This window comes from Sipha flava, unplaced genomic scaffold (assembly GCF_003268045.1).
Source record: "Sipha flava isolate LNK unplaced genomic scaffold, YSA_version1 109_pilon_pilon, whole genome shotgun sequence".
Classification (NCBI taxonomy): Eukaryota; Metazoa; Arthropoda; class Insecta; order Hemiptera; family Aphididae; genus Sipha; species Sipha flava.
This window is the reverse complement of record NW_020271726.1, coordinates 2,047,891-2,064,174: the sequence shown is the minus strand read 5'-3', so window position 1 is coordinate 2,064,174 and position 16,284 is coordinate 2,047,891. Positions and strand designations below refer to the sequence as shown.

The 16,284-nt window shown below is 26.9% G+C and overlaps 1 protein-coding gene across 1 annotated transcript; it reads left to right on the top strand.

Moving 5' to 3' along the window:
* The first annotated feature begins 4,787 nt into the window (after positions 1–4,787).
* Positions 4,788–14,202, top strand: LOC112687577 (transferrin-like). Its single transcript, XM_025560334.1, has 14 exons — positions 4,788–5,065; positions 5,197–5,308; positions 6,755–6,885; positions 10,670–10,812; positions 11,435–11,579; positions 11,643–11,800; positions 11,897–12,021; positions 12,092–12,493; positions 12,554–12,708; positions 12,770–12,910; positions 12,969–13,091; positions 13,154–13,275; positions 13,361–13,525; positions 13,721–14,202. Exons 1-14 carry the CDS (start codon positions 4,999–5,001, stop codon positions 13,910–13,912), a joined length of 2,181 nt encoding a protein of 726 aa, XP_025416119.1. The 5' UTR covers positions 4,788–4,998; the 3' UTR covers positions 13,913–14,202.
* The last annotated feature ends 2,082 nt before the right edge of the window (positions 14,203–16,284 follow it).

Genomic DNA, 16,284 nt, shown 5'->3' with positions numbered 1-16,284 from the left:
AGTCCGAGGCTTTTGTTGAAGTTTCTTAACAAGAGTTTGGTTTTTAAAGAAGACGGGTTGTTAGCCCGTCGCTCAAACCCCCCAATCTGGAGGATCAGTTTGGGCCAACTAATTAAACTCAGTCCGTAGCTCGGGGCCCCGGGTCTGCTAAGCCCGTAGCACTAAATACATAGTGCCCCCCCTGAGGGTACATTATTTAATTAACAATAATAAATATTATTAAAAAAGCAGAATAAATTAAACATAGTTTATACATTATAGGTATATTATATAAACTATAAACTTTGTATATTGAAAATAATGGAAAATTAAAATACACTATAAACTATTTACTATTTAACCGTTGAGTATGAAGAAATTTCAATTGGGGGGGGGGTCTGGATCTGACCCCCCTCCTTCGAGTACGTCCCTGTAATGAACTGTAAATTATTTTTAAGTTTGTATTGAAGAAAAATTAGTTTCCCCCCCCCCCCCCTATGGTCTCAACTTAAATACGCCTTTGATTATATATTATATACATTTAATGTACCTATATTAATTAAGTGATACTTTGCTTTTTAAAATTGTATTTTTTTTTTCGCTTTTTACCGCCTTTATGAATTGATAACCACTTTCTGTTTCCAAAAATTCATAAAATTCTTGACACGACCAACTGTAATTGAAATTTGTCATAATTTCTGCTTTAATAATTCCTATACTGAGTTGATTCCTCTCGCCAGTCCATAAGTTTTTCATTGCCGAAAAAATACGTTCCACAAATGCATTTGTTGGCGAAACAGCAAAAATATATTCTATTATTTTCAATAAATTAGGAGCATCTATTTTTATTAAAATTGTTACTACTCAATCTACTTTGTCACTACTCGGCATTTTAAACAAAATATTATACACGCAAATTCACGTCAAATGACAAATATGAACCAACAAGTGACGACTGTCTTTTTTTTTAAATTAGTCGTCGTTGTAGGTAGGTATTAAAGTCCATACATGAACGATAAGAATTGTATCGGATATTTTATCATTTTTATTACTATGATTATTGATTTATGTATAGAAGGTATATACTTGTACACTTATATTATCTAAAAATTAATACCTACTTGTTGCTATTGCATAAATACATCGAAGGACTTAGGAAAAACCTGGACATTTAATATTTTATGGCGTCCAGTTAAAAGGTATAACTGTACACTGAACAGGACTCAGAAATTCTGAACTGTCCAGGCGAAAACTTGACGGTTGGTAACCCTAGTCTAGTCCTTGATGGCAACAGCTGACAAGGGCGAACAAAAATCACCGGTAAGACGCACAGGAATAAATAAACAGCAGCAATCGACAATGTCACACAAAAAAAGTGACTCGACGTTTAATGAAGTTCTCGTTTCAAACGCTTGCAATCAAGAAGAAACCAGTAGCAAGACAAATTACCGTAACAGCTAAAACCGGTATGCGGTCATAACCGCTAACCGTTGGTTGTGCAACATCGACGCGTACTTGTACCTTTCATAAATAAAATAAGTAACTGTTAACTGTTATGTTCAATTAATACACGCCATATCGATTCGAGTAATTAATCCTTATCCATCATTTGGATATTTATAAGTCTGTGCGAGAACATTCTTCCCCCTCCCGGCTCTTGACTAGTTCGTGTGACATATACCGGTACAAAAAGGTTTTTTTGCTGTCGTGTGAGTGCTCCCGTGCGGTACGGACCTCTCGCACGTTTGTGTGTTTTACCAGCGTCCTGCCTTTTTTGGTTGTGTCCATCGAAGACCGTGCATCTTTGTCTTGCCGGTGTGCGTGTTACCGCTGGGTATTGTCACGGCTGGACGAGTCAAGCTGCGTGGGCGTCATCGTTCTTTTTTTTATCGTCACTTTGGACGTGCTGCCGAATCCAGTCCAGTTGTATCCGTCGCGGACAGGTTTCTTTTCCTTTTTATTATTGTTGTATTAACAAATATCATTGTATTATTGCCGATACGGCTTCTCTGTTTATACATTTTGTATTATGTTTATTATTAGTATTATTAGCTTTATATTTCCCACCCTACGGACGTCCGTCCCTAATGCTGTATGTCATTAGTATTTATTTATAACAGTACGTCGGCGCTTTACGGCCCGTCATTTAACAAAAAGGCACATTCTTGTTTTCTTATTCGTACTAAAATCACCCGGTCTGTCATACAAAATCCATTTATTCCCTTGGAGTATTTTGGGCACGTGTTGCTGTCATTCGGGTCAACCTCATGGTAAGGAACCCGTTGACAAACCAGTTAAAATATAATAACTGTATTAAATACTGATTAATAAACCCATTAAACTATTTAATATTTAAATAATTTTTGATTTATTATGCTCTTTAAGATTACATTTTAAGATGTGTATAAAATACTTATAACTAAAGAAATTAAAATAGTAAATACACAGGGGAAGAATTTTGTAATTCCAAAACACTTTTTTTTGTAATTTATTTAAAAATAAAATGATTAGATAGTTTCAATTTTTTCGGGAAATAAGTTTCAACATTTTTAGTCTAGTCGAATTCAAAATTTGAGAACTAAAAAAATGTTAGTTACTAATCTGCCTAAAATGTCATTATTATTATAATAGAAAACCAATAACAATATATGGTTATTCATTAAACCATCGACCTTCCTTGTAGTTTCTATCAAAAATATACTTATTTATAGTTTTTGCATTTATTTTTCAGTAAAGTAGTGAAATAAACTTGAGTAACTTGATTCAAGTTGAGTTAAATCAAGTACATGTATTTACCATTACAACAATCTTATAAAGTGGAGTACTCGTCCAATTTTATGATACAACTATAATAATTGTATATTATCATACAAACGAACATGGGATCGTTAACTGTCCTGAGATTTTTAATCATATTTCATTTAGAGTGCTTCTGGTTAGTATTAGATATAACACATTGTTTCATTTTGCACCAAGTAAACGTAATTTTGTTTGTGTAAAAAATGGATGAGCAACTTGCGGTCCGCGAGTCACATCCGGCCCACGATCCTTTTTCATCTGACCCATGATATATTTTCAAATTACATCATACAATTTTAAAGTTCATCTCTATACTCTATCTTATCGATATAATAATTGTTATCTGGTATTAAACATCGTTAAATTTCTAAATTTATACTTATAGATTTCAACCATAGCTGTTGGTACCTCTGACTATTCAACTAATGTTTCTGTGTATTAACAAATTATAACAACATTACATCAATAATATAATAATATTAGAAAACATAAGCAAATAAAATTATTTTTGACACACTAGGTACGACATATTTTATGTAGTATATATATAATTATTCATAGAGTTTGTGTCAAATATAATGTTGACAGGTTTGATAAGTTACAGAAGGAATTCCCATAGGTATAGTAGCGTTTAAATTAAATATTCATGATGACTTGTCAATAAATAAAGCTAAATATTTTAATAAATATATTTTAAATCCATAAAAAAAAGCCAATAAAAATACATAGATACCACTTTCTATTTAATTCGTAAGATTCAGTGCTTCAGCAATAATCACAAGTATAATAATAATTATTAATTTAGTCGGAATATTTCACATTAAATTATATTATAAAATCACACGGGGATATGTACTATATTACACCAAACTAAATACAAACATCCTTTTAATGATTTTTTAGCACTTATTGTATATCATAATCAGACACAATAAAAATATATGATATTTGACGAATGTACGAGTATATAATATTACTGTATGCGTATAATTGGTATTTTTCACAATACTTCACTGTTTCCTTATTTATTTTATTTAAAATAATTTAAGTGTTATGATTTTTAAATTGTTATCACAACAAATTCGTTAAATTATCATTTCTACATAAAAAAAAGAAGAAAACAACGATTATAAAAGCAATTATAAGATTTAATTCTAATCAAAACCTTGAAAATAAGCAAATCCTTAGTAAAACAAAATGTCTACAATGCGGATCGTGATGATGTGAGTCCATGAAATTCACAACTTAAATTTAAATAATAATTTAGTTTATGATTAGTACTTTAAAGTATTCAAAAATGGCAGTAATAATTTGTTAAAATTAATCAAAATTATCATTAGGATTATGTTATAAATAAATTGTATTCGTTTAATGATAATCATCATTGTCATATTTTGAATATCAAAAATACTGACAAAAGCACGCGAAAGTATTAATCTGAACATTTTTAAAAATTGATAATTAAAAAAATCAATACACAATATAGTAACATACCACATAAATCATACAGAAACCATATACATATATATGCATGTTGTTAAATATTAAATAGGTAATGTTAACTTCATGTCAAAACATTTAATTATTTTTATAATCCCTGTCACAGTCAAACCATAAAGTGTCTGATTAATTATCTAATAATACCTATATTATAATGTGAACCATGCACACATAAATAAAATATACGAGTATATATTATTGTAAATATTAGTTAATAATATAACAAATATAATATATTTTCGCATTTCTTATGGGAAATATAAACAATACATTAACAATACGATATCATTGTTTAGTGATATTCACAGATATGTCTCAACGGCTGGAGTCAATAATATGAATACACATTGTGCGTGTGTAATTATTTGGAATAACCCATTGCACATTTATGTTTTAAAGAACAACAGAGCAGCTGATGGTGCTTCTTACCAAGGCAAACGAGAAATAAACTAACCGGGCCCATTTTATACTATACGTACATGACGTATGCGTATTCAAGTTTTTAGTAAATAATAGCTGACCGACTTTAATCTAATCGCTTATTATTTAGTACAATTTTAGCTGTGAATGCAAAAACATCGTTTTGTGAATAAACGCCACTGACCAAAAAATGATTAAACATATCCATAACGATTGTAACTACAATGGTTATTCAAATTAAAATAATGATATACTATTAATGTTCGATATTTATAATATTATAGTTCTTAATATAAGACGATGCAAAATTTTAATAGTTTAATGTGTTTAATCGTTTTTCCGATTATCATTAAAGCTAACATTAAATGTAAGTTTAACGCTATAAATTGTATTTTTTAATCTCTATAAGAATGAAATCAAAAAACCAACTTTCAAAATCAAGCAAAAAATTATTTATTATTAATTACAAAAAACATTATACATTTCAAACGATTTCAGACAAGATTTGTGTTGTGCCGAATAGCGGAGGAAGAGACAGCACAAAATATTACTGTCCTTTGGTTAAAAATGAATCATCTAGTCCAGTTGAATGCGTATTCGGGAATGATAAGTGAGTACTTACTCCTAAAATTGTTCATTAATAATTAAAAACAATCCATAATTATAACATAACATTATTTTATTTAACACAACTAAAAAAAATAACTTAATGAAACCGAAGTAGAATTACATTTTAAAACGTAATGAGGATAATTTGATTAATTTTCTTTTACTCCTACGGTTCTACAAATATTGAACACATTTTTTTCGTTCGTAGTTAGATTAGATGTATAGATAGATATTTATAGATATTTATAAAAGTTATAGAAAATGTTTCAACAGACCATTTGTCAATTAAAATTAAATTCTCAAATATTTCCTAGTATTTATTTGTGTAATAACATAAATAAGCTTTACGAATGGGCAGTGGTCATTTGGGAGAAGATAATCATTTTGACCAAAAAAATAATAGTCCGTTTAGACGAGTGAAATTATTTTTACCTGTGTGAAGTAAAAATCTGATGACAGATAATATTATTGCTAATAAAAAATAAAGATTTTATACTAGAAACATGGAATAAATATAAAAGAGGAGATATTAACCAATTAGAATACATAAAATGTTTAGGTTTAAAATATCAGGTCAATAGATTGCTTTAAAAACTACTAATAATTATATTATCTGTAATTTTATTTTATTATTTTAATTTTTTGACTGTAAATTATTTCCGACTTATAAATAATAATATTATTAATATCCATATCAATATTTTTTTTTTTAAACAGAATTTATTATCAATTACGATTTATTTATATTTTATATGATTTCTTTCATAGATGTAGTTAGAAAAGATCTAAAGGAGCTGAAATCGGATTGGAACGGAAACATGAATTTAGCTTACACAAGAGAAGTATGGGGGGATTTGGTTTTAGAAGCAAAGAGCCTAAATGGCTCATAAAAGCTAAAAAATAAAAAATAAATAATAAATAAATTAAAAAAATATGATTTCTTTCGATTAATTGTTGAATGTATATTATAAGCATTTTCATACAAAAGCCAATAGATTACTTTAAAATATACTAATTATATTATATGTAATTGTATTTATAATTTTTTGGCTGTAGATTACTAACTACTTACATAGTTATATAATATATATAATATTATCAATATTTTTTTTAAATATAACTTATTGTTAATTATTTATATTTTATATAACTTTGTTTAATTAATTTTTGAGTGTATATTATAAGAATTTTTATACCATCCAAACGGAATTTTTAGTTAAATAATCTTCGCCTAAACGGTACATATCTATTCGCCCAAACGGTATATATTTATTCGCCCAAACAGACTATATTTTGGATCGATTCGCTCAGGCGGTGTACGCCCTTATAAATTTATGTAATATCAAATTACAACAAATACAATAATCAATCTTGCTGACATGGCTTAAAATTATAATACGTAAACATAACCACGCAGAAAATAATAATAAACTATTATCATTTATAGGCTGCATTGTTTAAGAAAAATTTTTAACGAAGAAGCAGACTTTGGAGTATTTCAACCTGAAGAAATATCATATGCTACTAAATGGAATGACTACTTAAGCGTCACAAATGAAGTTCGTTTATTTTATAGAGGTACATTATTATTTAGCTATTAATTAATATATCTAAATGCATTTTCAAAATCGTTTCTTACCAATATAAAATATTTCATATAGGTACACATCGAAATAATGTTCAACAACTGTGCTTATATGTACTATTTGATATATTTTATTTTAAAACCTATGAATTAGGTATCTAATTCACTCATCTTAATGCATCATTAATAATTGTTGGTTTTACTATGCATTTATTTTTAAAATACAGCAATTATTTAAATTTTCAAACTAAATGAAATAAAACATTTGAAAAGATAATTTGATTTTATTACATAAAATATAGACATTCTTCACACATTTTAGAGAGTATTATTTTAAATGGTACCCACACACGAAAATTATTAGTGTTATATAAAGAATTTTAAAAAAATTTGGTAAAATGAATACGAAGTATAAGTTCTGATTGAAGATCAATTTTTTAGATTATATATTTAAGTTGAAATTCAAGTATTGATTATTATTACGATATTTGTGATTTTAGATACAAAGTGAAAGGATTAATATAGAATAGAATATAGAATATGATAAAAATAACCTTGATTTAAATTTCTATATTAAAAAAAGGAATCATTAAGTTTATACATGGATATTTTAATCAATATATTTTCATAATTGAAATATCACTTGAAATAATCACATGCAATTTTTAATTGATGTAAAGACCCGGAATAATATAAGTTATTAATTGTTACTCAAAATCATAATTTGAAATAAAATTTTCCATAAAATATAATGTTATCTTTTATTTTTATATTTTTATATTATAACATAGCCGAACAAATTATTACCCACAATAAGAATTAATATTAAAATTCTACTTAATATATTTAATAATCATAATTTATTTATTTAACGAGTCTAATTATTAAAAAAATTTAAATTATTATTTAAAAATATTATATAATCTAGGGTTTTAAGAGTTAATATTTAAAATAAAATATTCTAAATAAAAGTAATAAAATAATAACTAATAAATAAAATAATTCATTCAATTATTTTCGTTGATTGATGTTTTGGACTTAAAATTCTAAAAATGAAGTTTCGAATATGATACTTACTCAAAACGTTGAGTGACAAGTTCTTGAATTACTATAATTTGCGTGAAAAATCACTCCGTTAAATAATCGATTAGTATTTTCCTTATCGATTAATTTTTTTTGACATTTTCAACAATAGAGTTATTTGATTATTTTTACTTGATTATGCCCAACTTTAACTCTCACGTCGTTGTTTTTCTTATTCATTAACTATTTTATATTTATTCAGATAATGCACTTACCCCGAATTATGGAGAAAATGGATAATTTAAAAAAAAATTCAACTAAAATGTATTTTTAAGCTAAATATATTTATGATACAAAATATGAATGTATGTCTTATAACTTAAGAAAAAATATAATATTCCTAAAAAAAATACTATTACATATACTTATATACCTAAAATTTTAGCTTATAAAAATAATTTAAGTTTAATTTTTTTTTTTTTTTTTTGTAATGCATTCACCTTTATTAACCCTAATTTAAATTACATAAAACTGTAAATAAAAAAATAAAATAATAATTAATGACTGAGAATAATCTATCGATCTATTAAAATAAAAGTACAATTATTTTAAATTAATGTAAAACGAGTTTAACAGGTAGTCTTGAATACAGTGTTATAACTAGGGTCCGGAATTGTATGCGTTTGCATATTTTTATATATTAAACTAAAAAGTTGTAAGGTAAGACAGAAATTTGAATCTTAATCTAATGCGTTGGTATGCTAAATTAAATTTGGCATTTTTTTTTGCATATTTAGAACATTTAAAATTATTATGTATATTTTAGCATTTTTCGAAATATAATGCATATAAAGAAAAAAATATTATGAAGTTATTAATATTATTATTTATTACATGGCACATGTCCATCGTAAATTTCGTAAATCGTGCAGTTATATAATTTGATTTTCTGTTATATTAAGATAAGATAGTTTGCTAAAAGAACCAATACGATAGTAACTCTCCAAGTAACTTTAAAAATATTATAAAAATCCGCTTGATTTGTTTAAACTGATTTTCGTTTGTGACTTTTTGTTTAGATGAGTGAGTGTTCAAAATACAATTTAATTTCAATACAACATACAGTTCCATACAGTTCAATAAAATATATAAAATACAGTTAATATATTTTAAAGTATATTTTTTGTTGAATATTAATTATTTAATGAATTGTATACATTTTAAAATTTAATAAATAATAAAAATGCATTTTTGTTTGCATATTTTTGCATATTTTGAGTGCATATTTGAATGATAACCATCGCATAAATTCATACATATTTCGTACGTTTTTAGTGCATATAATTCCGGGTCTTAGTTATAACTTTACAACTCTCAATTATTTATGATATCCAAACAATGATAGTGCTGGGTGATTTAATTGATATGGTGACTTATGCCGTGCCATCCGTATACTCGGCATAATCAGACTTGGGTAGTATTCCGAATACAATATTCGGAATACTTTTTAAGTATTTTGAATGTATTTCAAATACTTTTTTTGAAAGTATTCAATAAAGTATTTTGAATACTTATAACGAGTATTTTGAATATTGTACTTCGAATACCGTTAAATCATCTCTTTTTTAAATAATTTTATTACTTCTCCGTCGTATCTTGTATAAGCTAATATCAGGAATTTATTATTGTTGTAAACCATAAACTATAACAGTTATGTAATATAAAAATACAATAAAATAACATATATTTAGCCTACAATTTCAAATATTTCTGTTGAGTGGACATCTATTATTTTTATAGTATGAAAACTAGAAGTATTTTAAAAGTATTCGGAATACAATTTGTATAAAGTATTTGAATACATATTCGGCATACTATTTTTATAAGTATTCGAGTATTTATTCTAAATACTTTTAAAAAGTATTTCACCCAAGTCTGGGCATAATAAACACCCATCTTTGTTCACGTCGCAATCTATACTACCTATTATTTTATCGTTAATTTTTAATTATGATTTATAATTATTTTTGCTTCAAAAATTCGATTTAAATTCAAAATTCAAAATAAATATTGGTTGAAATTGATTAAACAATTTGGACTATCGGTTAGTCCAAGAAATCTAGGAATGATCCAGAAATCATCCAGGAAATAAGAAAAATTATAATTGAGCATTATTTCCTCCAAAAGTTAAGTTAGGTACCACTTCACCTACAATACCGTCACTGTATTTAAATAAAACCAACATTAATATTATTAATTATATACAATTATATATTAATCTTATATATATATATATTCGAAAACCACCGAGAAGAATTAGCTCTCAAGAAGCAAAAGGTTAATTTTCTCTAGAATCCTAACTAATGAAATGTTGACAAAAAACTTTTACACAACACATATCATCCAAAAATCATTCTGATATCTATGCATATATGCCCCACTGCGCTTAAAATCTACTATTTATAAATTGTAATTTTGAAATCATTTATGACGTAGAACATGTATTATTAAAGGTAATTGATATACACAATTACTTTTATAAACGAATTTCTATTCAAAATATTTTGTGAATACCTATGTTTTCAGAAATTTGATTTAAATAAGATTAATAAGTAATATACTGTCAAATCGGCTTATTAAAAAAATTAAAATAAAGCAAAATTTTTTGAAAAAAATATCTAAAAATGCGACTAGTTAAAGTAATTGTCAATAGAAATAAAAATAATATTAAAATAATAACTTAATGTTTTTCAGCCAAATTTGATTATGATATGGTGGTTTTGATTAACGAAGATGCCAATATTAAAAATTTAAATGATTTAAGAGGAAAACGATTGTGTCATCCGGGACTTTTTGAAGGAGAAGCAGGAACTGGATGGTCTAGCCTAATATCTCAGGTAAGACAAATTCTAACACATTCGGTCTTATAAAATACCATACAAAGTTAATTAAAATCTCAGTTTAAAGTATTGGAATTCACATAATTATATATAATTTTTCAATGTAAAGTACTCGTATATGATGTACATTCTGATTTCATAAATTTATAATAAACTCTATATATATATATATATATATACATAACCATGGAATGAATTTGTAGAGGAATTATATTTTCTTATTTCATTGATTGTGGTTTTAAAAAATCTTCATTGCTAGATACTTTTTTTAATTAAGAAAATATATTATAATTAATTTTTGTATGTTGAGGGTCTATTATTATTTATTTTGTCTGCGTAATTAATTTATACAATAAAAAGAATAACATTTAATTATAAAAATGTAAGTAAAATAAAGGAATTTAACGAAAAATTGATGTTTACAATAGAGTTCTGAAATATTTTACTGAAATTAAAAATTAATACAAGTCAACGATTCGCAATTGATAAAATACGGAAACATGTTTTAACAGCTCAATTTACCTACTGTTGACAATAGTCACAACAGTCTGTTGCGGTTTACTAATAATTATTTTTAACCATGTATATTATGAATATATAATATTAATGATCATTCAAGTACTTCGAACGAGTTATCGTTCCACAAAAATGCGATCCACAATTAAGTCTAATGGAAAATCAATTAAAATCTCTTTCTCAATTCTTCGGCGAGTCTTGCAAGCCAGGTCAATGGGATCCAGATCCCGACACGGATAATATACTCAGTAATGTTTCATAAGCATTTTGCTAACAATAAGTTATATTTGTAAACATTTTAACCTGTTTAGAAGTTAAATATCCAAAACTATGCTCAAATTGTCAAAATCCGTCAAAATGTAACGGTAATGATCAGTTTTGGGGAAGACAAGGAGCATTGCAATGCTTAAGCGATTGTTATGGAGATATTAGCTGGGCCAGGCTTTCCGACGTTAGGGTCCATTTCAAAGTAAATAAAATCGATATGATAGTAATACATTTTTCTTAGCCATTTATCTATAGTTATAAGTTCAAAACTACACGTATCGTTTTATTTTCATTCAAGGGCGATAGTACAAATGCTTGCGGTAAAATAAGTTTTCTGTGTTCAAATGGTTCAATACAGCCATTGGACAGTACAAATCCATGTACTTGGGTATCTCGACCTTGGCCAGTTGTAATAGCAAAAAAGTAAATGAAAAACGAATCCAACGGTTTCACTGAAAAAAATTATTTTTCAAATTATTAAAATCATTTCTAGTTCAACATCTGTAAACATTCAAGAATTGATCAACTATTTAAATACAGCTAATAAACTAAGCAACATAACGATGTGGCAATGGGCATTAAGCAACTTACTTGGATCCTATTCTGAACCTACTTCAACTATTAACATTGTTAGCCCTAGAGATTATCTCTTAGCAGCTCCAGGATATATGGATGCTGAAGAAAAAGCCCAACTGTGCAAAGATCGTTCATTTTCTATATGTATTGAAACAATAACAGCTTATAAAAAGTGCCAAGTACTTTCTGATATATCAATAGCTTATGGAATACAGCCTAAATTGAATTGTGTTATGGATTCAGACTGCGGAAAAACGTTAAAATCTGGCAAAGTAGAAATAATTATATTAGATGCAGATAAAATTGCTATTTTTAGAAGGTACATGCTAACTTAATAGTAATCAACTTAAAGAACTAATAAAAATTAATTAAACTTCAGAAAATATGGTGTTTCAAAACCAATACTTTACGCAACTTCAATTTATCACCGTTTATATCGAAAAATGAGCGCAGTTATGTTGAAAAAAAAGGTAGTACATACTTTCCAACAGTTAAGAGGCAAAAAAGCATGTTTTCCATTGTTCGATGGCTATGGTAATATTTTAAACTTCTAAATTTCTTCATTCGCAACATTAATATACATTTAAATTCTTAGTTTGGAATTCATTTTTACTATCATTAAAGTTGGAGGGCATCGAACAATATCCTACTAATGAAACAATAACTAAGTTTTTCGGAGAAAGTTGTGCAATGCTGAGTTCTGATAAAAATATAATACCAGAGTGTGATTTTGATGGTTAGGTATAAATGTAATCAAATTATCTGATAAATAAGTAAACATTTTTAATCTTCAGATGTTTTACCAGAAGACAGTAATAAAAATGGAATGTGGATTGAAACGCAAACACTTCGATGCATTATTGAAGGTGGAGGAGATGTAGCATTTATCAACACTCTTCACATTGATCAATATTTAAGTAAATATAAAAAATAATAATATAACGAATTATAAAAGCACTAATTACATTATATTTTATAGATATTTTAAGATCACCATTGAATTTACAAAATAACTTTAACTCTCATAATTTCTCAACTGTTTGCAATGGCAAAATGAATTCTTCTGTAGATTGTCCTATGTCCTGGTCGAATTTTGGACATGTAAGTTTACGGCTAAAGTATATTACAATTTAGATTAATTAATTAATTAAACTATAATTGTGTGCAAATGTGTACTGCTTTTTAGATTTTAATAAAACCGAATATTTCTCGAAATGCTAAAAGAGAAATTATTTCATTATTAATGAATATGGACATCATTTTTGGACGAAAGAGTAAAACAGTCAATCTAATACCCCCCGTGTTTTCCATATATGGACCATTTGATGATTTTTCTGATCCATTGTTTCCGGTAAAATTAATATTTCAAATGTTTAGTAGTTATATTTATAATATAAATATATAAATATATATTATATAAATATAATATAAATATAACTATTAAAATATATATAATAAAATAAATATGTTGTATGTGTCATTATTCTAAAATACTAATTTTCTTATCATAATACATATATGAAATTAACTTTATAACTGCACGCAGGTTGATACTGAAAAATTGGAAACCATCCATCAGTTTAATGAACACCAATCACCAATAGCACCAGAATATGAAACATACATTCACATTTTAAATGAACCTAAACCTTCTGAAAGCTCTGGTGTCTCAATAACTCCATTTATATTACTACAGTTACTAGTATTTTACAAAACGTTTCATAAATATCTTGCATAAAGACTCAATAAAAAATTGCTTAATAATTTCAAAATAATTGTAATCTTGAATTTTAATAAGTAGTTAATTTTTTCGTATTACAAATGTGTGATGAAGTACAATCAGATAGAGGCAGGACTGTCCTGAGTGTCCTTTTATGGACTCCGTATCGGGTAAAAATGATTCACTAATGTTATCGACATATTTAAATTGTAATTTGTTTAATAAGTTTTAAGTACATTATGTTTTAGACAATTTAGTATTGTACAAACAAGTATAAAATAGTTAATATATAACAAAATATTTAATTATGTGTATGACTTTGGAAAACCAGACCCTAGAATAGATTAAATCAGAATGAAAACCGATAAGAAATCACACAGGCTTTTATGGCCGTCTTAAAATATGGTTCGCCATATTGAAAAGACTCATCAGTGTAGACCTAAAATTTAGTATGAAATATTTTAAATACAATAAAGACAGTGGTGTACAATATTTTTTCTGATACCAAGAATATTGTTAGCTTTTTCTTGAATAATGTAAATAAACATACATACACAGAATAGATTAAATCTATTCTGTGATACATATTTACTAATTGTAATATATAATTAATCTTTAATAAAAAGGATTTTACTTTTTAACACAAGCCAAATAATAATGGTAAAAAAAATAAATAAATCAACAAAATTGCATTTTCTTTTTAATTTCTGTTGATTAATGTATTATTTAGTATATAATCAAAATGCATTACAAATGGTAGGTAATGAAAGACATACAAATAATAATAACAAATTGTTAAAAATAATTTTCTTTCGGATTATATGTGTTGCGTGCCAACCGTTTGATCATTATTTCAGATACTAGTAATCTAGTCAACGCTTGGATGTAGGTATAATGATGAAATAATTAATACTCTTTATGATTAGTTGGCTTATTAAATTATTAAAATGATTTCTAAGAATTATGTTTGGGCCAGGTGCTACAAATAATATGCCGCACTCCCGGACACCGACTTGTGCGTGTCGCACACTACCGACCGATTGTATGTATGTTGTATATTGTAATGTGTGTGTATGCTTAAAACTAATGACAATAGGTAACTCAATGATAACTGGTATAATATGGTAACTATGTTGCTGTATTGTAAAATAAATTATAGGAATCGGCCCTTCTGGCCCAACAATAAATTATAAAATTTATAATAAATATGGTAATAACAAAAAATAATTCACAGCAACACGTAAATTGTATAAATAATAATAATAATAATATATACTCTGGCTATTTAAGCCTAACTAAAATGCCGATTCGGCACGACCAATATAATCAATAATAATAATAATGGCCCTTATGGCACAATAATAATTAAATAATAAAATAAATAAAAACTCACAGTTTGTGGAGCGCAGACTGGCCAGCTACAACTACCTAAAACCTATACTTTAAAATACAATATAAATAAAAAATACAATAATAATAATAGTGGCGATTAGCACACACACAATAATAATATAATAAAATTCACAACATAATAGTGGCGATTCGCGCACACGTAAATGTGTATAAAAATAAATTAAACAAACAATAAATATTACGGCGATTCGCGCACGTATAAATAATTATAATATAAAAAACTCCCGGCGATTAGCGCACATAAAATAATATAATAAAAAATGATAATAATAATACTGGCAATTCGTGCCTATAACAAATTTGTAAAAGGAAAAATTGTTCGCAACAACGCAACGGATAATTCACGACGACATACGGTGGAAAAGAAAAATTTGAGGCGGCTGTATTAAAATACACGCACCGACGAGCCGGTGACGCAGATAACGCGCCGATGACCGATAACGCGTTGGGAATTACTTCATTTAAATAATTCACACACAATTAATAACAAAAATAAATAAACTATAATACAGATAATTGTGCGTGTGTCCGACCGCGGTGATATATACGGTTCGTTGACCGGCCACTATGTTACGGAGGCAACAAATTATAAATATTTAAAATGTTTCTAAGTCCAAACCATGACATACACTAGCGTGAAGGTGCTCAGTGTCGCATAGCCAAAACTTGTTTGATTTGCCCTTGTTTTCGGGTTTCTTTTATACCCGATATATGCGAGTGTATGTGTGTATATGAAAATGATAATAAAAATATGATACTTCCTTATTGATTCTGAGTTAAAGTGTATATTGTGATCATGCGTGTAGCTTAATGTATCTCATATATGTGATTATTTGAATAATGTTTCCTCGTTAGATCACATTTGTGTGAAATGTGGATGTGGTTAACAATCAATATTCATTTATTTATTTCCTTGCTGGAACTTTGTGTGGTGTATGGCATTTGATAGATGTGGTTTAATATTTAAAAGAGTTAAT

Coding starts and splice junctions, on each gene's coding strand:
- LOC112687577 (XM_025560334.1), top strand. CDS start 4,999: ATGCAAAATTTTAATAGTTTAATGTGTTTAATCGTTTTTCCGATTATC. Junction 12,709..12,769: donor TCCATTGTTCGATGGCTATG/GTAATATTTTAA, acceptor TTAAATTCTTAG/TTTGGAATTCATTTTTACTA. Junction 12,911..12,968: donor ACCAGAGTGTGATTTTGATG/GTTAGGTATAAA, acceptor TTTAATCTTCAG/ATGTTTTACCAGAAGACAGT.